The sequence below is a fragment of the Bidens hawaiensis genome, unplaced genomic scaffold, assembly GCF_021521415.1.
Source record: "Bidens hawaiensis isolate Kalapana, Puna unplaced genomic scaffold, B.hawaiensis_p1.1 tig00001920_1, whole genome shotgun sequence".
In the NCBI taxonomy this organism is placed as follows: Eukaryota; Viridiplantae; Streptophyta; class Magnoliopsida; order Asterales; family Asteraceae; genus Bidens; species Bidens hawaiensis.
This window is the reverse complement of record NW_027491107.1, coordinates 2,096,729-2,122,282: the sequence shown is the minus strand read 5'-3', so window position 1 is coordinate 2,122,282 and position 25,554 is coordinate 2,096,729. Positions and strand designations below refer to the sequence as shown.

The 25,554-nt window shown below is 35.6% G+C and overlaps 1 protein-coding gene across 1 annotated transcript; it reads right to left on the bottom strand.

Annotated features, from left to right (window-relative positions):
- Positions 1-12,026: 12,026 nt before the first annotated feature.
- On the bottom strand, positions 12,027-12,593 carry LOC143599458 (uncharacterized). The gene has a single exon (XM_077077413.1). It carries the CDS (start codon positions 12,469-12,471, stop codon positions 12,091-12,093), a length of 381 nt encoding a protein of 126 aa, XP_076933528.1. The 5' UTR covers positions 12,472-12,593; the 3' UTR covers positions 12,027-12,090.
- Positions 12,594-25,554: the final 12,961 nt, after the last annotated feature.

The following is a 25,554-nucleotide window of genomic DNA, read 5'->3' as shown; positions in this document are numbered from 1 at the left end:
ACTCAAAGAATTCCATATATGTTACGAAATATACAATGAAAATCAATTAGGGTTTCTATGTGGAATGTATGGATTTATGGCAGCTTTCCGTACAGGATTGAGGCGGCCGTCAAATCACAATATTCCCGTAGTCACGTTGTTGTAAGGCGTGCCCCAAATTATTTCTTTTATAAGCCTTACCCTGACATCTGACATTCCCTTCTAGAAACCCTAATGATTAAATGTATTCAAAACATATTACAAAATATTCTAAGTGTAAACAGGTCTTCGAGCAAGCTTTGTAGCATTTGTCTTTGTCAAGCAGACCTGGTAACCATTAATTGTGTTGGGGAACAGTTCCTCGAGGCTCCAAGCAGACATTACTTAGGATATTTTCCTTAGAAAATATCCATCTAGCAGACTTCAATCCTCTTGACCATATGAAACTTTGCTCGATATAGTCCTACGAGCAAACTTGTTCTTCAGAGATCCCTTCAACCTTTTGTTAACTTAACTTATTGAACAACCCCAAGTGTGCTGGTAACACTGTAGCTTGCTCTGAGTTGTACCTTGCTCGACAGAAGTCCTTAAGTAATTGTTTTATTAACTTCCTTCAAGCTTGCTTGGACCACTGGTTATTAAGAATAAACCTTGCTAGATCTTCCAAAAGACTTGGTTTCAGCTTGGTTTAGTCAAGAGCTTGCTAGGAAACAAACCTTGCTTGACTTGAAGAACAAACTTGTTAGACATAGTGAACCTTGCTCGGTTTAACACTTAAAAGGAATTCTAGAAACACTTAAGAGGAATTTTAAAAGATAACCTTGCTGGGAAAGCAGAAAACTTGCTAGATTAAGTAAAAGCTTGCTGGGAGGCCTGAGTATGCTCGGTTTCCATACTCAGCCGTTTTCAGAGAGGTTGAGAAGATTCCAATCTTCCTTATATCTTTTCCTTATCCCAACAATGTGCCTCTTTACTTTGTTTTGTTTTTTAAAAGTAGTTTATGTTTTCGTGTACCATACTCGATTGTTAAATGAAAATATACATTGGGGACAATGTAAAATTTAAGTGTGGGGATATGGGAAAGTATTGGAAACAAAGAGTTTTGAGAAAACTAATAAATGTTAAACATGTCCTGAATTTTAATTTTTTGTTGTTGCAAAACAATGGAAAATGAAAGAAAAATCGGGAAATGTTTTTCAAAACTAATATATATGAGATAATAAAAGACGGAAACATACTTAACTTAGGATGGGTCGGTAGGCTCAGCTTTTTAAGAATGAAGGGACGATTTGGTTGTTGACCTAATTGAAACTTATAATTGCTTGATTTTAGTTGGAAACATTTTAAGGTTTTGTTTGTTTAGCTAAGCCTATGTAAGGACTTCGATGAAAGGTCAGGCCATAATCAAGCCTTTTGTTAGTTTGATCACTAAAAGACTATTATATTGAACAATGCTTGGATAGGCTTAACGTTAGAGTATGCTAGATGGCTTGTGATATAAACTAAAATATATATATACACTTCAAGTTTAAGTGGTTAACGCCTCACGGCGTATGGTTTTATGTCCATAAATCATGTATTTATAGGATTCTTTGGGGTTATGAGATTTTGGGTCTTTATGTGGTTTGTCATCTGGGTATTTGTATTATCTAAGAGGTTTTACAAATAGTAAATTGAGCTAAAAAGCTAAACCCTCAGTCACTACTGCCAATATAAAGCAAAAGCTACACAGCCAGTGCAATTCACTTATTCAAAATAGTGATAAAAGGTCATAAATGATCATTATGTACTCCATCGTACACTTAACAATTGAGTTGATCACTCATGTTTTTATTCATACGTTGGTCTCTCTTACGCGTTCCATACCAATAAGAAAGAATCTACCTGAGATTTAACATATGTAAACCCTACATATCAAATCATGCATATTCACCTGGCATGATGCACTCCGGGGTGTTTCTTGATAATGGGGGTATGCATGTAATGGGGATCACTTGCTAGTTAGTTACTTAATTGTACCTTAACTGTATCTAATAGCCATTATGGTGGCTTTGATGCTTGAGTTTATGTGGACAACAATATCCTTGATTGTCTTAGCTATTACATATGGGTTTAAAAAATTGTACACTTTGTTTTGCAAAAATTTAATTAGTTGATTTTAAGGTTTAAGTCAAGTTGGGGTGGTCCGGCTCGGTAAAAACATAATGAAGCGTGGTAAGGCGGCTTTAGGCCTTTGTAGTGTGGATCCCACTTAATCATATGAACTACTAAATTGTCACACAATATTTGTCTCGATATGTATTAGGGAATGGGTTTAATTGGACAAAAATACAGGTAAGCACAACTTTTTGTGTTAGTATGTCATTAATTACAATAACCAAAGTGTTTTGTAAAGACATTTTCAGGTTTTGATACCATTGTGACTCTTTTTCGGGACAAAAAACGATAAGTGTGGGATGTGATGTGTGGGTGAAAGAACGTGTTTTAAGTGTTTATATTGTGTGTTTCAATTGTTTATATGTATCGAACACAATTACTTTGAGTGGATTTATGTTTATTGGTGTTCGGAGCTTAATGGGAATAATTTGGAGTATCTAGGATGGCAAAGAATCAAGTTACGGTTAATGGAACGCAAACCTGGACACGAAAAGGCAAACAAATGTCAAGAAAATGAAAAAATTGTTATGGTACTGTAGCAGCCGTATGTTCCAGACCGTAGCCTAAGGCCCCGTCGTAAGAGACGGTGGCCAGGCCGTAGCTTATGGCCTGGTCTGATAGGAATTATGAATTTTCTTGTGGCGATTTTGGGGCCTCACACACCATCCTAACACCTAACAATCACCACAATCATCCATGTTCTCATCATTCCAACCAAGAATCAAGATCTTTAAGATTCATATGCTAGGCTAAAGCTCTCGTGACCATCTTTGTGTGTAGGTTTGAGTTGTATTTTGGATTTTTGATATTTTAAACCTTAACTTTGGATTAAGGTTTGGTTAATCATTCGGTTAGTTGAATCTTTACATTTGTTTGTGTGCTTAAACATTTTTTTCGTAATTGGATGCTTAAAATTTTATCAGTTAATTGATTTGAGGTCATCAACATTTAGGATTGAGTTCTTATCGTCATTGACCCATTTAACATTAACCATAGTATTTATTTCATTCATCAAAACCTAAAACTGATAATCAATTATATCATTATCCAGCTATTCCAGGTGTTCAGATTAACTTCTAAGAATCCGCGAGCCAAATATTTAGTCTCTTGATTATTTATTTAAACGAGCTTTCCAAATAGATTTAATTACTTGTAATACTTGCTTCACAACCTGAAACTGGAGATTTTTATATTTCTAATATTGTTTTATAATCAAAGAGTAATCGTGTTTTAACAATTAAATCACTCAAACTGCTTGACATCGTCTGTCTACCTAGCTTCTTAATTAATAAGTCATGAGTCAAACTTGCACTTTCTATTGATTCCCTGTGGAGAAAACCTAAGTTATTCGTACTCGTTATAGGTATTTAAGTGATATAAATACTTGTTTTTGTTACAGCATGATATCTACATCAATGGTCAATCCAAACAAACAATTCAAACTCTCAAAGACATGCTACACTCGTTTGTACTAGACTTTGGTACAATAATATTCAAACTCTCACTTACCGATTGTATAGTTTTCATATAATAATATTTTTCACACTAGTATTGGCATGGCACCGTTTCAATATTTACGTGGCCTAAAATGTCGTTCCTCGATTTTTTGAACGAGGTTAGTGAATCGCAAATCACCGGTCCTGAGCTTGTGCAATATCGCACTCATTCGCCAAAATCTTCTTGCTTCTCATAGCCCTTAAAATAGCTACGTCGATAAGCGTTGTAAACCTCTCGAGCTCAATGTTGGTGATCATATTTTCCTTAAGGTATCCTCATGGAAGGGGGTAGTTTGTTTTGATAAAAGAAGCAAGTTATCTCCCCGATTCGTTGGTCCATTTAAATCGTTGAAAGGGTTAGTAGAGTTACGTATTGACTCGATCGCCCTCAAGAGCTCTCAAATGTTCATCTGACTTTTCATGTCTCCATTCTCGAGAAGTTCTTAACCGAGGCTAATCTCTATAGACCCCTCAACGAAGTGTAAATTGATGAATCCTTGCACGCTATCGAGAGACACGTAGAAATTATGGACAGAAAGACACCAAACGAAGCCGCACATCGCTTCTTAAAGTTCGTTGGAAATCCAAGTGTGGCACCGAGTTCACTTGGGAACAAGATGACCAAATAAAGACTAAGTAACCGCATCTCTTTGTTACGGCTTAATCTCTAATTTTAGGACGAAATTTTCAAAAGTAAGAAATAATGTAACATTTCGTTTTTCCGTTTCATTGTATTTGTATTTTAAACCCGGCCAGATTTAAATTCCTGGATTATCTTGAAAGGTCAAATTAGTTCACTTACAAAACTATATGATTCTTTTTCTAATCTATCAAAGTTAATATCTATTTATACAACTATAATCAGAAACACATATATAATAAAAGGAAAAAAAACAAATATATATTTTTCTTGTACGACACTTTTTTCCTATTTATTTTTATTTTATTTATTTTATTTTCATTAATATTGTTATAGATATATTAACTAAACTAATTCCCCAAAACTAGCCTTAATTGTTAAGATCTTTTGAGATTTCTTTATTTTTAACAAAAAAAAACCCTTAATTTTTCAAACTAATGATTTCTTGTTTCCTAAGTCTAACCATCTCTATATAAACTAAGCTTTGTAACATTTCGTTTTTCCGTTTCATTGTATTTGTATTTTAAACCCGGCCAGATTTAAATTCCTGGATTATCTTGAAAGCTCAAATTAGTTCACTTACAAAACTATATGATTCTTTTTCTAATCTATCAAAGTTAATATCTATTTATACAACTATAATCAGAAACACATATATAATAAAAGGAAAAAAAACAAATATATATTTTTCTTGTACGACACTTTTTTCCTATTTATTTTTATTTTATTTATTTTATTTTCATTAATATTGTTATAGATATATTAACTAAACTAATTCCCCAAAACTAGCCTTAATTTTAAGATCTTTTGAGATTTCTTTATTTTTAACAAAAAAAAACCCTTAATTTTTCAAACTAATGATTTCTTGTTTCCTAAGTCTAACCATCTCTATATAAACTAAGCTTTCTAACCTTTTAGTTCTTTGCTATTCATTACAAACTCTATCTCAAATCCTGCGTAAATGTTGAACATGAAAGTTGTTCATTTTTATATTTTAAATGAAAGCCCTCGATCAAGTATAATGATTGATGGGGTTTTGATTGTCAATTCCATCTTGGCCAGTTTTGGACCTTTTGATTTCACCATGAACCATTCCAAACTAGCTTCAGACCCTTTTATGTTTTAGTCATATTTCGTTTTTTCAACCTAACCGACCCGGATTCGGTCTCATACCAACACACGGGTCAATGACGAACCGACACTCGTTTAGCCCTAGTTTCCGCAATACCTAGAGTTAGGTACGGCATTATATAATATTTCTTGTACGGTTATGTTTAGTTTTAAAATGGCATTTTTCTGTTATTTTTTCATATTATTTTATTTTTGAGTCAGTCGGCTCGCTTATTTCTTAATTTTTTTATAACAAGAGTTACAGTTGGAATTGTAATTTAATTTCAGTTTGTTTATTTTCGGTTATAAATATATTTCATCATATTGTATTTTTAGAGCATTTTTGAAAGTTGTCGGCTCGCTTATTTTCGCTTCCTCGTCTTATCTAACTTGCCTGCCATTCTAAGGTGAGTAATCATATGCCGTCAGAGTATCTCGATACCATGTTAGGGTCGAGTGAAAAGACAACGTTTCTAAATGTTATGCTAGTTGAAGTAACACATGATATTGCAAAGGAATTGTCATTTTTATTATTATTATTTATCTCAAACTTGTTATTACTTGCAAAACTTTATGTTGACAAAATATATCTATTTTTACGCATATTGTATGTAGCTAAATGGAATGATTGAAGATAAATGACATTAGTTGGACATTAGGATTTGAATAAAAATAAAGAACTATATGTTTTCTTTTGAGATTGAGGTATTTCTTTGAATTCGTTTAGTTTTGTGAACCCTTGCGTATTGTGATATGAAATAAATTAATAAGCTATTGTCATTATTTTATTTAGTACCTTTTGAGATATGATAAAAATATTGTCGCACTCCGGCATGTTCCGCCGTTAAGTTGGGGTTTGACGATTTATCGAATTAGGTTTTCATAAAAGATAATTGTGTTTTCATTAGATCAAATCATTATTCGGACTACTTCACATCGCCAAAGAAACGACGACATTGACTATCTTCCTATGATTCCTTGAGGATTCGACACCTTACTTGCCATTTCTTGTATAGGTAACTTATAATACTTTTGATTAACCTGTTGTAAAACCCTGATCGTGGGCGAAGTATGTCGGGGAGGTACTTAGGTTGTTCACAAGCTCGTAACATTATTTAAGTGACAACAAATTTTTTTATTTTATTTCATAATGAAGCAAGTACACAATAGTTAAATAGTGAAATGAAAATAAAAATGCATTGAGAATCAAATAAACTTTTTAATTACACAATCCTAAGGTCGACTAATTGTCTTCGCCCTTAGCACGTCATCGAATCAACTTGTAGCACGTTGAAGATAACATATTTTGTAAACATTTAAGTTGGTGAGGTTTCATAAATTTGATATGTGTAATAAGTAAACTTTACACGATTCACATGTCATAATGTAATATATCCGACCATAAATAAAATGAAAACGAGTAAATAAACCCATTCTCTCGACCGAAGTCGAAGTACTAGGGGAATGATAACCACCATTCATTCCAACCGAAATTGAAGAATAGATGGTGCATACACATCCCGTTGGACCCTCCTACTTTGATGTTTGATGTTTGAGTACCAATCCATATTGTGGTAACCACATTTCACGTAGTACACGTATAATTATCATATGTAATGTGAAAGAATAATATTTTACATTCATGACATAAACGCAAATTGGTTTGAATACAATAACGCAAAACTAACAAGGAAAACTTGTAACATCATACACCCAAAAAATATATTGAAGTGTTAGAAGGGGATATGAAACTCACATGATGAAGTTGAGCGTGTATTACATAAAGCGAGCGTTAAGCCTGGTTAGATTAGGTTCGATACGGGTAACTAGAAATAATAAAATATTTCTGGGTTCAGTATACGATTCAACAAGATAATTAAAATGTAATACTTGGATAGATTCAGATCATGGTTTAATGTTTTAAACCTTTAAAAGAAAATTATATTTCAATAAAAATACACGTTTAGCCTTTTGGTCGTAAAACTTAAAAGTATGTTAATTTTAATTGTTTACAAAGAGTTGAGTTATATAATTTTTATAGTCACATTAATAGGCTAGAGTCGTTTAGAGAAAAATCTGAAATTGGCCTAAAATGTTAAAAATGAGTTTAAGTGAGTGGTTTGTTTCCGGTAGGGCCCGAACTCGACTTTATGTCGGGTTCGTTTCTGAATGGTAAAATATTATATTTCAATAGATGATATTAAAAAGAATTATTTTTAGGTTTTGGATAAAAAAAATAACTAAATCAAACCGAATAAATGCATAAACGAGTCGAGTTCGCTATAGATGAACCAACACAGAAGCCATATTATTTTTGATATGGCATCAAGTCCTAAACGATGATACAAGACTGAAACCAAAATCATACCGACATACTCGATGAGTGAACTAGAATAAGAAACAGAAGACCTGATTTTTGAAAGGTTTGACATTCGAAGTCAAACCAAAAATATAACATCAATTGGATAGCTAGAGAGATAATGAGAGTGAATTGAGTTGAGAAAAAAGATGAGCAGAGGTAAAGGACTCTATTAATAATCACAACTTCATTAATAACAAGGTTTGGAGGAAAGGCTAATCAAAGGGTTAGTCTTTAGGCATAAATCATGAAATTTGACCATTTGAAAGTGTTTATAACAATTTGCTACGGGAGTATCATGAATAGGTGTTGGGGAGTAGTCTAAATACGTTTTACAACGTCCAAATCTAGACAATAAGCGAGAAATTGGTCAAGCTTGATGCTTGTCATTAAACAAGCCAAAAATAGCATGTTGCAAAGCCTGCCGCTCATTACGGCGGGTGCAAGTTAATGCCCCGCGACACGCGGCAGCTTTAGTTGTACATTAGTCAACTTTAAACCCGACATCCGACCCATTTTAAAATTTCGCTATAATTCGATCCACATTTATTATTGAAAGTATTGAATTTCATTTTATTTATAGTTCATGTTTATGATTTAATTGTTATGATTATTATTTTTTATGTTTACGATATTACGGACCCGATCGCAAGCTCTTTTTCGTGTATTTTGTTCTCAAATTTTACTTTAACAAAGTTTATGGACTTAAACTTGTCAGAAATCAAACTTTCATGTATCTAGATATGTCTTCATCATCAATTCATCATTTGACTCTGATTTTTCCATGATTTTCTTCATAAGACCTACCTCTTGACTAGCTTCAAAAATTAACTCTCCCTTGCATTTTAATAAACGACCTTGTGGCTATATAAGGAGGTCTCCACCTCTACCCATTCCTTGCCACAATCCCTCATTTGCTCAATTTCACTCTAGTTCTCCAATTTGATGCATTAGCTTACCTTGATTTCTAAAGCCAAACCAACTTCAAGTTCTTCTTGTTTCACAAGAAGAACATCATCCCTATGTCACATCCTTTTGACCATTGGAAATCAATCATCGCTTTCCACGTCGGTTCGTTAATTCGGTTCAAGCTCAAGACTTTCTTTTTACTCATAATGATAATCAAAATATGAAATTTTCACTTCTTGTTCATAAAAATGACTTTTGAAAGTGTCTGACACAAACCGACTCAACCCAAGTTCACTTTCGACCAAACCAAACCACTTGCTTAAATGCTTTTGTTTTACATAATATCGGTTTGCTTATTTCTAACAACCCGAACCTTTTAACATGACTAATAATTATAACCAAATTCTTCACTAAAAACATGAAGTATAATATTTGCGGCAAAAACCATTTAGACTGTTTTTGTGAAATATATATTTTCTAAACCTTGTTTTATTTTCTTCAAAAACACTTGGACTTTAAACCGAATCATCGACCTCTTCGCATACTCCTAAATTTTCAACGAGTCTTCTCTTGAATCTAGAATATTTAATTTTTTTCTATGATAACTCGTCAAACCGAACTTCTTCGCTTCACTCGTTTTCAAACTAGCTTAATTTAACAAGTGAGTTTTATAGCCCATTTTTCCTTACTTTATAAATATTCGGGGTGTAGCACGTTACGATGTTTCTCGTTATTTCATGATCTTGTTTACAAACCTATTCGCAACTATGTCATACATGTTAATATTATTCCTTTCATATTGTTTATGATGACTATACGTGAATAATGTGCACTTGTTTATCGTTTTATGGTTGGTACATCAAACAACAAACATCAAAGTGTGAGAGTCCGACAAGACATACATATGCTACCTATTCTTCAACTTCGGTTGAAATGAATGGTGGTATCATTATCATTCCCCTAGTGGTGGGGCATCATTATCATTCCCCTAAGTTGGGACGTTATTTTTTGTTGTATTCCATTTACTTTTTGTTGGATATAATACACTATGACATGTGAATTGACAAAACATTTTTGTATTATCTATATATCAAACTTATGAAACCTCATCAACATTCGTGTTAACAAAATATATTATTTTGAATGTGCTAAGGTTGATTGATGAAGTGCTAATGAACGAAGATAACTAGATTGGACCTTTAGGATTATTTAAATAAATTGTTATCTTTATGTTCTAATGTATTGTTATTTAAGTCAAATCAATGTGTACTTGCTTCATTATGAAACAAATCAACTACATTCATTGTCACTTAGTAGTGTTACGTGCTTATGTGCAATTTGTAAGTACCACCATGACATACCCCCCCCGGGCCATATTCCGCCTAAGGTCGGGCGTTACACTGGTCAACATCAGGTCAAGGAGTTTCCCCCACGTGTCGTGGCGGGTGCAAGCTTATTCCCCGTGACGCGCTGCGTACTTCTTAGCCAGGGGGTTTGTAGTTTGGCGGTTTTGGTCCTTGGAGTTGGGTTTCGATCTGTTTGAGATACAAAATACATTAAATACGAGTTATGAAGTAGTAAATAATATTCCGACAACATAAACACTATAAATAAATACTGAGTAAATACACAACTTTATAATTTTTTTTAGAGTAATGGATAAAAATATCATACATTTTGTTTAATAAAACGATTACAATAGAGTGGCAGGCAAACACTTTATAAATAAATGAAGATCTAAAAAATAGCAAAATGTTAAAATGGGTTGGATTTTTTTCGGGTTTGAAAATTTATGAATGTCACAGTGTTCACAACTTTTGAAATTTCATCCCGAAATTAATAATATAATAATAAAAGAAGTAACTGCCGTATGAAGTTGTCTTAGTAAAAAAAAAGTGCTAACAAAAAAATATAGCACAGATCTTCGACTAACCCGAGAAACGCTACAAATGTGAAGATGACATGGACACTTTTGTATAGGATGCACCAACGGCGTATCCACCATGCCTTTATCATATTGCATTTGGATTGTTGCCCAATTTACTCTAGTTATTTCACAAAATCGTACTCACTATGATTTCTATGTGAGGACTTTGATAATAATTATATTGGCACCCGTAATTACTTATATCGTCACCTAGTCTACGTGGTTTGTGTGGGTTATAAGACATAAATGTTATATAAAAGAAACTCTTGAATATCAAGATAAATATATGAAAACTTTGAAATCAATAATCACAAGATAATAAACAAACTATCGGAGTAAAAAATAAAAAGACATTCAAAACGAAACTCTAAAAATCAAGAATAATGCGATAAATGAAACCTTGGGGTCAAGAATAACAAAATGAAAACTTTTGATGTTAAAATGACAAAATAGATTAAGTGCTTGAAGTCAGGAATGACACAGTAAACGAATGATAAACGAAACTCGTATTTGTATGTCCAAATTGTAGTAATATCCCCATAATTATTTGGGAACCAAATTGAAGTTCTTGTTTCTTTTTATATATATTTTGATAATCGTTGAACGAATGTCCTTATGGTTATATCCTCTTCAAACTTGATATGTCATTTGATCTACAAGTAAATTTAGGTTGATATACCCAAGAAATTCATGTTTAATATAAGCTAGGTAACATCCAACACGTTATGCGGGGCTGATGGTGTAATCAATAAAAAAATAATGTCGTCAACACTCTAATATAACAAATTAATATATATATATTTTTTTTTATCGAAGTTTTATATAATTTACTATAAAACGATTACAATAAAGTGGCAGGCAAACGGGCAACAAGTTGCGCCGCAACCCCCTTTTGAACAGCAAAGCCAATCCTGCTAAAAACGAAGCTTTGGGACCTAGAAGCTGAAGAGGTTCCGTGTACAAAAAAGAATATTAAACTACTAATAGGTGTCGCCAGATAAACCAGTTATGCTTTACGGCAAGCTTCATTTATATATATCGATAAATGATAATGATAATTGATTATTAATTAGATACAAATACAATATTAAAGATGATAAAATAAAGAAAATCTAGCTTAATCTATTTATAATTTATTGTCAAGTGCAAGAAAAAAAACCATCATCTTGATAATTTGTAGGTCTTTAAAAAAATCAATACAGGGATGAGGTGGGCGTCGACAATTTTTAAATTTTTTTAATGGTAACACTATTCTAGTAATTTCCTAAACCAAAAAAAAATAATACAAAAATTAAGGAAGTAATTAATAACATTTGAAGGGGAAAATGTAATAAAGCCAGCCATATCATGTTATAAACTTCAAAGTTTAAATTAATATAGAAACAAGAATAAAATTATCCCAAATACAAAAATAATAATAAATGAAGACCAGATCGATCAAATTACAATAATAATAAGAAAAGAAGAATTTAGAATATATCTCATGAAAAACCAAACACCTTCATCATCATCTTTACATCAAAGCAACAGCAATGACTGATCCAGCGACCGCGGTTCCAGCAACAATAGCTCGGTTGACCCACCCATCAGCAAAAGAGCCACTGGGGACATCGGCTGGGGGTCCTCCAGGTGCTGGTGAGGGTCCAGCAGGTGCAAGTGCTGAAGGGGATGGAGATGGTCCGGAGACGGGAGACGGGGTTGGAGCCACGGGTGCTGGAGCCGGGGAAAGGACCGGGGCCGGGGCTGGGGAGGGAGTTGGAGTTGGTGGTGCAGCCACTGGTGTCGGGCTGGCTGTTGGTGAGACAGTTGGGGTGGCCACTGGGGCTTGGGCAATGCATGAAGTGGCCAAGAGAGCTAATATCATCAAGAATGGACCCATTCTAGCAGAAGCCATTGTTGTGAATTTACAACTTGGGAGAAAGAGAGAGAACTGTTTAGATTGTGATGAGAAAGTGTCAAGAAGAAGAGTTTATATAGAATGAGACACCTTGACAGATGGTTTTCAATTATTATTTAGGGATTAAAGTAGACCAAAAAATTATAGGTGGTTATTGTAATCCATCAAGAAACGATTTAGGTTAAAATAATAACCCGTAAGGTCAGATTATTTTACGCGAAAACTTTTAAAAATTATTAGAGCATACGGAATTGTCACTCCTCGAATATCTGTGAAAATTGTTGCTTGAGAAAAAAAAAGAAAGAAGAAAAAAAACAAAATGCAATGGTATTGTAGCTATAATCTAGTTAAGGGATAAATCAATGATATAATAATTAAATTTAAAAAAACAAAAAAAATGCTTTGAGTTTTATAATTTTTAAATAGTTAATGAAGTGAAATGTTGAAATATTTATTCAAGATAGTAGGATTTGAACTAGCTTCTTATTGAAGATAGTTTGGTAAACCTAATAACAATTTAAAAATATAAGCTATCTACAGACATAACTTTTAACTTTTAACTTTTAACGATTTAATTGATATTTCCTTTACTTGTTTTTCTCGTTATTAGTATATTTTTAAAAGGGAATAACGTGAGACACATTAAACGGTTGTTGAAAGGGCAAACCAGCTAGATGGTGACAGGATTGTTCCGAGCCATTTCATAATTTATTTTTTATTATGTAAATTACAATCAAATTAATAATTTAAATATATTAGTGTCTGATTAACAGTTCAAATGGGTTGACAATTTGGACGTGGATGAGTATGGGATACGACTTTAATAAGCTGTCTAAATATTTTATCAAGGAGTTTGTGGTGGAACATGGCACAATAATGTTTGAAATACATATTGCAAAGTACAGCTCTGGGGTCCACTTTTATTACATAATAAGGGATTACCAGCTGTTTTGGTAATAATAAAAAAAAAACATTCTCATCCCAGTAAGTTTTAGTTCAAGACGTTCAACTATCATTGAAGAGGAAATGAAAATTTAAGCTGAATATATCTCAAAATTTGAATATGATTCTTATCTGATTTCATCATATTGGACCTTTGGACGGCTTAAGTCGTTGGTCCTAAAAGAAATTGCCTCATATTTATAAATTGACCATCTAAGCCTCGTAGGTTCTTTTCATTATTCCCAAGTTAAAATCAAAACTTCAATTTTGACTCGTAGGTTATGTATTCCATGCGATTTATATAAATGATTCAGAGTATTCATTTCAATCTCCAAACCCATATTATAGCTTCGCCAAAACTCATTATACATACATAAAATAAAACTGATGGTTGGTACCGCAAAAGCGTTGCTGGGCTAAGGCTGTCCTCTATGGTGAGGAGCTTCGAAGCCTCTTTCCAGTGTCACGTCAGCGCCACGTGGGCAATGAGGGCTTCAAAACCCCACCCCAAAGATGCCCCTCTATGGGGAGGGGCCTTCAAAGCCCCTTAATTTTTTTTTAATTTATCTTTTTTATAAATTTAATAAACCAACAAACTTAATATAACTTAATAATAAAATACAAACTAAATTAAACTAAATAATAAAAATCAAACTTAATTAAACTAAAAAACATACAACTAGAAAAAAAAATACAACTAATATTTGGCGTCTGAGTCCTCCTTTGCGTATTTTGCCATTATTATTTCTTTCTTTTTCTTCAAAAACGCCCGCGTGATATCATCTAGATGCGAGAGATCCTTTGCGAGGAGCTTGAAGTCCTTCTCTCGTTGCCGCTCCGATTTAGCATTTTTTTTTCTTCTTGCATGGCTTTGTATTCCGCATGCATCGCTTTCCTTTCTTCGTGTATTATCTTAAGTTCCTCTTTCGAGTGTTTTTGTCCTCGCGAAATTCTTTAAGTACAAGCTCCAACTTGTCAAACCGCGTACTCACGTTGGAACTCATCGAGAATGTCGTTCTAGACGAAGACCCCCCACCTCTAGCCGCCGCCTTGGCCCTTTCTCTTCCTACAGGACGTGGCAACTCATCCTGTTCATCAAAAAGAAAATCGGGATCAATCTCGTTTAACTTAAATTGAGAACGAGCATCCGACCCGGCGATTGATCGGCCTAAGTAGACGTTGTTTTTGACCGTTTGGACGGTCCCGGGGAAGATGTCGGGATCGGATGCCACTTTGGCGAGCTCGTGCATTTCTTCCAAATTTCAAACATCCCCATGCTGAAGTGGTGACCAAGAAGGCCCTTGTATTGTTTCAACATAGCCTTAAGAAAGTCGGCGTCGTTCGTGCCGCTTGGTTTGTTGTTCGTAAGGCGAGTGTGAATTGTGGAGAAGTTGTTCATTTTTAAAGCCATTGCCTTCCATTTGGTGGAGACGGAATCATCCCCGCGGTAGCGCCCTCATCGTCACCTAAGACCGAGTCTTCGGATGAGTCGATCCACGCTTGCGCCAACGGCCCTTCCTCATCGTCTTCCCACTTTTTCCTGTCGTGCATTTCGGTTGGTGTTTGATCGACAACAACCTTCTTTTTATGGCTTCGTTTGCGACGAACTTGGGGTTCGGGAACTTCGGTTTCGGGAACTTCGGTTTCGGGAACTTGGGTTTTGAGAACTTGGGTTTCGGGTGTTTGGGTTTGGGGTGGCGGAGGCATAAACGACATTGACATTCGATAAAACATATCGTTGGGAAACGAATGTACGTTTGGAGGCATGGCGGGTACATGCTGGTTGGCAAAGAAAGGGTTGGTAGGGTCATTGTTTGCGAGTAAACTAGCCCACCACCTTTGAGCCGGATCCCACGGGTTTGGGTTGTGGTCAGGGTTTGAGCTCGAGCTCGTGTTCTGGTTTGGGTTCGGGTTTGAGCTCGAGCCTGTGAAATTTGGGAAATGATTCATGGTAGAGAGTTGAGAGATTTTTGTAGTGAAATTTGATAGTAATTTGGTATTTGTTTGAGTAAAAAATGATAAAATGAGTTAATATTTATAAATAAAATAATTAGTTTTTTTTTATAAACTAGCCGTTTAAGAAAGTGTGAAGGGGGGACCCACCAAATTTTTAAAACCGCGCCGACCGTTTGAACCACCTTACCCTCGGCGCCCTTTGTTGGCCCGCGCCGCACAGCGGTATTCCGCGCCCACCGCGCCCCAAAAAACTTCCCAAGCGCGCCCCATAGTGACCAGCCTAAGTGATGGAAGTGCCACGTAAACCTTTTGTCATTTTTTGTTCTTTTTCTTTTTTGTGGATTTTTATTAGAGCATTCACATTTCTATCCATCATTCTGTACCCTATAAGAGCATTCACATCATATCCATCAAATTATGTTAGTGAGATTTTTATAATTTATAAAATGGTTTAGGATGTTGTGAGTAGATGAGAGAGAAAATGCAATTATTTTTCTATATATTTGTTAAGTTCCTGTAACACCCTATAAGTTTTTTAATATGTTTTGAAATGGGTTGTGAGTAGATGAAAGAGAAACTTGTAATGATAAATGTATAAATAGAATATTCCCAAAATAGCGTCTATGAAAACGTCAGGTTTTAGATGTCATTTGCAAGAAATTCCTAAAATATGTATTATAGACTAGTCGTGACGAGTAGTTTATGATTACACACGAGTAGTTTGTAGAACCAGTTAAAACTTCCCACGTGCCTTTAAATTAACCGTAACGAGCAGATTCACTAATCATTTACTCGTCACGACTAAGTAAGTTGCATGCCTCGTATCAACGTCCACGAGTAATTTATACGTCCTTTAGTCGCGACGACTAATTTACCTAGTTTACATTCACTACACGAGTAGTTTATTAGTAGTTAACTCGCCGCAACTAGTTTAACCTTACAATCTACTCGTCACGACTAAAGAACTTATGAATTACTCGTGGGTGTTGATTACGAGGAATAAAACTTATTTAGTCGTGATGAGTAATGGTTAGTAAATCTGCTTGTTATGGTTAGTTTAAAACATGTGTCAAATTTTAACTAGTTATACAAACTACTCGTCACGACTAGATTATAATACCTATTTTGGGAATTTTTGCAAATGACACCTAAAACCTGAAAAACGTTTCTATAAACGCTTATTTTGAAAAATTTCCCATTTTTAAAAGGTATTATTTAATTAAAATAGAAAGAAAAGAAAGTGATTTTAATATAATTTTAAATTTAGAGAGGGAAATAATTGGGAATTCTCTTTAGGCCCATTTAGTAAATTCTATTATTAAAAAAGAATATAATTAAAGTCTACTCACCAAATGGTAATCATTTCATCTCATTTACCCACATATTATACATTCTTAATTATTTTTTAGACTTGACGTTATAATAAGCCTTCTTGCACATGCAAATGCTTTTTTCCAAAGGGATATTAAGACCACCCATTATGGGGCGTTTTTGGGGAGGCTTTTTGGGCGACGTGGGCGCCGAACACCGTCGTGGGCCGCCAACGGACGACATGCGGTGATGAATCGGGCAACAGAGCGGCCGGCGCGGTGGAACAAATTGGTGGGGCCCCTCACTTTCCTCTATCAACCTCTCACACACACACACATATATATACGTGTGTTTGTGTGTGTGTCTATATATATATGGATGCCAATGGGCATTAAACCACAGCGCGACATTATTGGTTGGGGGCTTCGAAGCCCCCAGTAGTTACGTGGCGCTGACGTGGCACTAGGGAGGGGCTTCGGAGCCCCCTCACCATAGAGGATGGTCTAAGGAAAACTTCAGCATATACTTGTACACAAGATCAAAAACAATTCAAAACCGGAAAAAGTACATAACTTGCATTTGAATTCAACATTTTACTAGGTTCTCTAGTCGTGTGTGAAATCGAAGAAACCAATTCAAAACCGAAAAACCAAAATAAAAAAGGCGAACCAAAACCAAAAGCAATGGTTCGGTTTTAAGTTTTTTTAAAAACAAAACTTTCAGTTCAGTTTCGAATTTGCTTATAATCAAAGTTGAAAAACAAAACTTTGAGTTCGGCGCAGTTTGTTGCCTGTTTGCCTGCCACTATATTGTAATCGCTTTATGATAAATTATATATAAAAGTTGAAAAACGAATCAAACCAGACTTATTGATTTTTATTTTGAATTTTAAGTAATTTATAATAAATTAATATGTAATTTAACTCATATTTATAAAAATCAATAATTATTAACTAACAAAAAAATTATTGACAATTTCATGGGCAACTTTTTGTTGGAACGAAATATCAAGTTTAAATGGTGAAACCAAATCCAAACAAAAAACCGAAAAAGCCGAAGTAATAAACAGTTTTCAAAAACTCAATAACAAAAATTTCAGTGTTGGTTGATTAGCCCAAAGTAGCCCAAACCAAAATATGCACACAGTTGGCCCTCTGTTAAAGATTTGTATTTCCCTCTAATATTATCCATATAATAGACTTATCCTAAAGCTGTTTCGACTGACTGATGCAGTTCCACTTGCCATGGTGGATTTGGACTTTGACAAAGAGTCAATGTTTGACCAATCAGGCATTCAGGCTAGCCAATTTCAAGATTTTGGTTACATGAGAATGAAGATGATATACTCTTTGCACTAAGCTGTTTTCGGTTTAGAAATATGGATTCTCCTTTGACTTCTTTTAGTCATCACAATGGGCTTCTGTTTCTTGATCACATAATGTTGTATCAATTTTGCCTTCGTATAATAATATAAGACAGATGATGAGGAAACCGGCATCCTAAAGTAAGTAAAAGATTTAGCTTGCCACCAAGTTATCTCACAAAGGAAGAATCTTGAAACGCAACATGATATTTGTAAATGATAAATCTGCAATTTGCCTCCCTGGGTTATATCATCGCTATATGGAATAACCACTGAAAAAGAATTTGCGAATGTTGCGCCACTATGTCTCTCCGACGGGTTTTTCTGACTCCTGCCGTCAGTTGACTGTTGGTATTTTAGTAATAATACCAACATATTAAGAGTATTTTAGTAATCTTCTTCTAATAAATAATTAATATAATAATAATAATCATCATCATCATCATCATCATTATCATCATCATCATCATCGTAGCAACAGCAGCTACGTTATATTATCTAATATTAATATGTTATATTATCATATAATAATATTAATATGTTATATTCATATAACAACACCAGCAGCATATTAACAGCAGTTCATCTTCATCATCATCAACCTCAAACATAGTTGATGTTCTTCATCATCAACCTCAAATCCTCAAACCCACCACAAAGTAATCCTTCTTAATATCATCATCTTCATCATCAGTTTCATAACAAGTAATCAAATCTCTCAAATCCTCAAACTCTAGATTTCATCACTCAAACCCCCAAATCTCTCAAATCCCATCACCAATCGCTTCAATAATTCAACCACCGCACCCATAAATCATTACGATCAAAAACCTTAACCTCCGGCACCACCCTGCCGCCACAGCAGCCACCGTCGCCATGGATTCTAGCAATCTCGTTTTCCCGGTCATGTGTCTTTTGGTGCTTTTATAATAGAGTAAGTGGAACTGTGGAAGGGTATGCTATGTATTGCAATAATTGATCACAACCCGGTCATCACACTGGTTTCCCACATCCAAACTTGCAAAATCTTATAAATAAAACTGAAATCATGATAGACATATAAGCCATAGAAATTAGAGAGATAATATTACCAGTGATGAATTGCAGGACAGTTTGATGAAGACAACAAAATGTTGTTTTAATATCAAGATTATCATTATAAGTTGTGTTAATTAATTTTTCTGGAATTAAAACTTCATAATTAGGGAAGATGAAGTGATAAAAGTGATAATATGTAGTTTAGGTTGTATAGCTATACCAAACACTAACTTAGTTCAACTGGTTGTTTTGGTGGGTTGTTTAATCAGAGGTCTTGGGTTCGAATCCCGGCATTCACATGGTTTTGGGTGATTATTTTTTTAAATGAATTAAAGGCTTAGGGGTAAAAACGTAATTTCAACATCTTTTAACAGGTCAACGCTTGGCAACTGACGGAAGGGCACAGACTGCCCTGCCAAAATATCACAGACGTTTAACATGCGCAATTTCGTTTTCAGTGGTTATTCCATCTAGCAACGATATATCCCAGGGAGGCAAATTGCAGATTTCTCTTTGTAAATAGACATGTTCTGTTTTGAAGTTTACATGGTTTTGGCTTATTTTGGAGCATATCTTGAGGGTATTTCTTCTTCTTCTTTTTTTTTTTTAAATTATTCTGGTTAAGTTTTAATAATTAATTCCAAAATTCTGTTTGGGACATGTATACTCTAATTTTTGTTTTTTTAGCGTAGAACCTAGGTATAAACTATTCTTTATTTGTTTTCGAGATTATAAACAAAATAGTGGTTTCACACGCACTCTATAGCGAGTGTGGGCATAATTGTAACACCCTCTAAATGAAACACGTTAAAAAAATGCTATCGTACAAGGGAAATATAAATGAAAAATCATAAAACTAAAAAACAGCAAATAATAGTTAATTAAAAATATATAGAAACCCGCCGGTAACAGTGGGGAACGCGTAGTCATAGTCAGGAAATTTTCTCACAGTGGTCAAATCAGGTCGGGTCACATAAAAAAGAATATGCAATCAAACAAAATATCATTAGAAATACATAATTAAAATGAAATTTATTTAAAAATTATTCTCTACATGTTTTTGTTTTTGAAATCTAACCTAAACATCATCTACTTTGTTATTGGTGGAATCAAATTTTTTTGACCAGAGGTCACAGTATTGTAGTTCTTGCTTGCATAAATGTATAAAAAATACATATTTTTCTGGTTGATACGAAATCAGTTGACCGATTATAAGTTGCTAACTCTAGACTAGGCTAAACATTTATGCCTAACTTATATGCATTTATACTGGATTGAACAAAGTAATACATAAATAAGCTATATTATTTCTTATATTTTTTCAGCGTTTGCAAAATGAAGATGTCAGGTTGGGGTTTAAAATAGTGTAACCATCTAACACTTAACTATTAAATAAAAGAACACTTACAATAAAGGCCCAGCTAAAAAGCCCAGGTAAATATAAAATAGTTCACCCCCCCCCCCCCACCGTCTTCCTCTCTTCCTTCTTTATCATCCCAACCAACAAAGAAGGGTGAAACAGACGCCTGCCGCCACACAGTCAAAATTTTCCTCTCATGCAACCTTCTTTCTTCTATTTTACTTGCATCACTCATTGGATTTCGAAATTTCACATGGGTCGGTGTCAAAATTTCACATGGATCGATCAGGATTTTAACACTATAACAACACTATATATTTTTTTTTCACAGGGGTCGGCCGACCCCCGCATCATGTAGGTAGGTCCGCCCCTGGTCGTAGCTCGGTTATAAAGCGTAAATAAGCACGAAAGATTTATAATCTCAGATACTTTAAGGAATTTGGAAAAAAATAGTACTAATCAGAAATGTGAAATAATCAACAAGTTTCGAACCCGTGATCTACTGCTAGATATGCTTTGAGTTACCAACTCATGAACCTACATTATCGTTATTGTTTTAGTTTCAAAAAATTCATATGCTAACTAGTTTGACAATGTTACGAAAACAAAACTAGGAGGGTACCGTGTTTTAAACCCAACGCCCTTCCATTGAAGGTGCATTCACTTATCATCACACCTGTAGAGGTAGGGTCCTTTTACCAGCCTGCGGAAGAGAGGGCCTATACCTCTTCGCATAGCGTAGAACAACCCTAAATTGGATGATAGTCGCCCGCGGAAAGAGTATAGCGGACGATGGCTAATCAGACAGCCAATCACAAATGCAAGGACCCTATTAGGGGATACACAGTACATAAAGGACAACAGGCGCATGATGGGCCTATCAAGAGACGCCATCGTTGTACCCTCAGGAGACAAACATTCCACTTGCCAGATGTCAAAGCCAATCAGAGACTAGAAACGTGCTTGGACATAGAGAACGGAAGATTCGATTGATGACGACAGCCTGGCCAAATCTTCTATGCATCGGCTATAAATAGGATACGAAACCAATGGTAACTTCATCCTATACCACTCATTTATATTCATCAACAATTGATATTGGTTCTCTCGTTGGAGGGTGGTTACGAGAAGAACACCCATATTCCCCTTCTTGTAATGAGTTCATTGTGTTCGGTTTTGCAGGAGTTACCAGTGAATCCTTTAAACCATCTGGCTACATATCCATATCCCCAACGCGATACTAGCTTGATCGTTCTAGTTTCACTTAGTGTTTATTCTTTGGCGCCATTCGTGCTAGTTAGAACAACTCAGAAACCTCACTAGCTTATTCAAGTCATGATATGTTCTCATAAACCCCCGCTGATAACAACCCCTTCTTCGTCAAGAATGGGCCCGATTGCGGGAAATCACATCACAAACAACGTCGAGACACAGGTGGAGTAGCAACCGCTGGATTAAAACTTTATAGCAGTTGAAAATTCAAGACAAGTCTTGTCGTTCCGCATCAGAAATAACCTGACTCCATGTCGACAACAAAGCAATTGGGCAAGTACTGTGGCTGACCCGGTGGAACGGCTAAGGCGGGAGAAAGAACGCCACACCAGAGAGAAAATACTAATCTCTCAAGAGTATAATCGTAGAATCAAAAAGCAACAAAGTCAAGAGAGAGGAAGTGACTCCGTGAAACCTCCGGTATGATGAATCAGAAGAAGATTCCTCAAGCGAAGATCATCAAACCCACAAGCATAACCAAGAACCATAAAAGTCAAGACAAAAAGACCTGCGACAATGATGATCTGACTTACAGAGGTGGTCGTGACAGAGGTCGTGGCACAGGACGAGACAAAAGTTGAAGCCTAGCTTTTAACCAGAGCCGCGCCACCGACAGAACACCCATCCAAGATAAAAGTGAAGATTCGTGAGGTGATGGCAAAAGTGAAAGTAATGAAGCGGAATACAAATATCACCGCGGAAGCAATGTTCTTAACAAGGCACAGCCAAAACGTCAGGTGCATTATTATCCAGAAGCTGATGTAGATTTCACAAAACCTTATAGGCCAAAAGACTTTGCAGAGAAATATAAATTTATGGCAAGAATTGCATAGGTGTCGCTCCTGTCAAATTCAAACCTTTCGTCGTCTGTGGGCAAATACGATGGTTTAACAGACCCTAGCGACCACCTCCAAGGCTTCATGGCAGCAGGGTGGATACTCTCAGTGTCGTGCCACATGTTTGTGCTAATGGTCCATGGAACAACCTATGAATGGTTCGAAAGGCTGCCAGAAGGTCAAATAAAAGATTTCGAGGATCTTATCCCAAAATGTTTGCAACATTTCAGCCTGCAGTGGAGACACAAAAGAGACCCGGTAGACATACTGACTTTTGTCCATTGGGAGAACATGTCCAGCGAAGACTTCGTCATAAGGTTTAACAAAGAGGGTCTTATGATCGGGGGAGTAAGCGAAGATATGATGAGGGTTGGTTCACACCAAGGAGACATGAGTGGTGACCTCATTTGTTGCCTATCAGGAAGAGACATAATGCCAAAATTGTGGGATGCAATCATGACAGCCGCAAGTATACACGACAACAGAAAGATTATTAAGTCGCAGAGAGTACCTGCAGAATGACACATGATCCGACTCGCGAACACCAAAAGGCAATCGAAAGAAGAGATTGTCAATTTGGTAACGAATCCAACAACCCGCAGAACCTTCTCGTATTCCCAAGACGGAGCATAATAAACGACAACATAATTGTGATTAGATACCTGTAACACCACGTCTCAAACCCTATAAGTTTTAGCTTAAAAATACTAACTTTTGTAAGTATAGGGACCAAATTGTAAATTCTGGAAATCTTCTCCCATCGCGGTACGCGACGGGATAACATTGAGCCCATCGCGTAGCGTGGTGACCTTGCTGAGTCATTGGACACGTGTCCAACAACGTGTCAACACGTGGCATAATATGACAGGCCACGTGTCACCACAGATAAGGCGGCGTTAAATTGCGGCGCCACGGTACGCGACGGGGTTAAGGAACCCATCGCGTACCGCGACGGGGTCCAGTTTATGCCTATAAATAGAGGGTTACGGGATTGAACTATCTCATCCCAAAACACACCTCCATTTACACACATTTAACCCCGAAAGGCGTGCCCGTTTGCCGTAACGAGCCGACGTGCCATTTTCTCGTAGTTCGTGCAAGAAACGAAGTTATAATCGAGCTAGTAATCATATAATCGAGTAGATCAAGATCCTGTCTTTTTCTTATTATCAATCTAAGTACCCGCATTAAGGTAGGAGTTATGTTTAAGTTACTTGAATTATAGCTTAGACTATCAATCGAGGCTATGGCCTTTAACCTTGATCGTATTTTTACAAACAATCACAATCAAGTTTTCATAAGCGTTAATTCATGATGAAGTAATGTTAAACAAAAGATATATTTTGACGGGCAAGTAGTAACTGTAAGGGGGATATCACTAGTAGTAAGTTTCTTGCCTAAGGAAAAGTATTTCGTATAAATCCTAATCAACCGAGGGACCCGTTTACTTACCTGGAGAAACTTACCAACGTGTTAGAACCTATTAAGCCAAAGCATGCTATATCAAACGTCACATAAAATCAAGTGTTTTCATTCACAATCAAAGATAAACGATTTCAAGGTTAAGTTTACAATCATAGCTTAATCAAGAAACACCATTCAAAACATTCATACAAACCTATTTATGTATAGGTTAAATATCATTCACAATCAATCAGTCAAGGTTTTCAACACCGACGGTACAGGTGAATACGTTAACCCTTTTAATTAGTCAAAACATATTTATACTCGATAAGATGAACCGGTGTTTGTCTTAACGAGTCAATCAATGTCTACATGGGATCATGTAAATCTCTGATACGTTATAATAAAAAGTAGAAAATACAATCAACTCAGACCGAATACGCATGTGTCTGGATCCAAACATACCTGTTAAAGCCCAATCAATCAATCAAAGGCGAGGTAGCCGCAGGCTGAAATGGTCATGACTAGTTCTCTGTTCAGGGCCGTTTGGCTCGGAGAATACCGTTATGTGTGTAGGGCAGTGGTACATATACCGGAAGTAGTAATGCTTCCGCTGAGTTTGTCAAGAAAACTATGTTTGTATTGTAATCGTCATTCAAAATGTTTTATCGAGTCATACGTGTTCACCAGCATATAGCTGACATATTTTTTCAACCCATTGCAGGTAATTAAGCATAAGTAGCAATAGCAAGGATTGGAGTCTATATGAAGATAGAAGCGCTTAACGAGATGGCTCTGTTTTCAATATAAATCCTTGTAATATGAAACATATATTTTGTAAAACCAATACTTGGGTATTTAATTCCAAGTAAATTTTCAATGTAATTTAATATTATATTCAACCTAAAAAGTCTTCCGCTAAAATCAACCCATAAATTCTGATATATTTACAAAACAGATACCAACTTGTGGTCACACGCCTAGGCCCTAAGTCGGGGTGTGACAGGTTGGTATCAGAGTCATCGGTTTCAGCGAATTAGGTATTAAACATTAGTACCTATGCTTTAACCATTAAATTGTTATTTCTATTATTATTTCGTAGGGATAAGATAGGATTGATAAACCTCCTATCCCTAAATATAATTAAAGTGCAGATGTCTTATGTTAACTATCTTGGTCATAGACGCCGAGTAGCCATACGATCAAAACCATCAAGCATTCACGAACCTTCCGATATGGAGAGTAGCAATAGTTATTATACTAGCTTTTTTCAATTGCAATCAACCAATCAATCCAGCATTACCATATGGGAGCCAACCGGTGTATCTCCTAGGCAGTCAACAATGCCCAATCAAAATTTCCGATAATACCGAGGACAACATTCCCCAGTATTACCTATTTGACATCCCAACATACCATCCCTCCGAGGAACAAGAAGTGCAGAGCAAAATCAAACAAGAAATTGAATCGGAATCATCAAGCTGGATGAATTGTCATTCTGATCAAAGGAGGTGGCAATTCGGATCACCACCACAAAACTACCAATACTAGATTCCGTCAACTATTACAGGACCAAGCCATAAACCGAAACTGAGGGT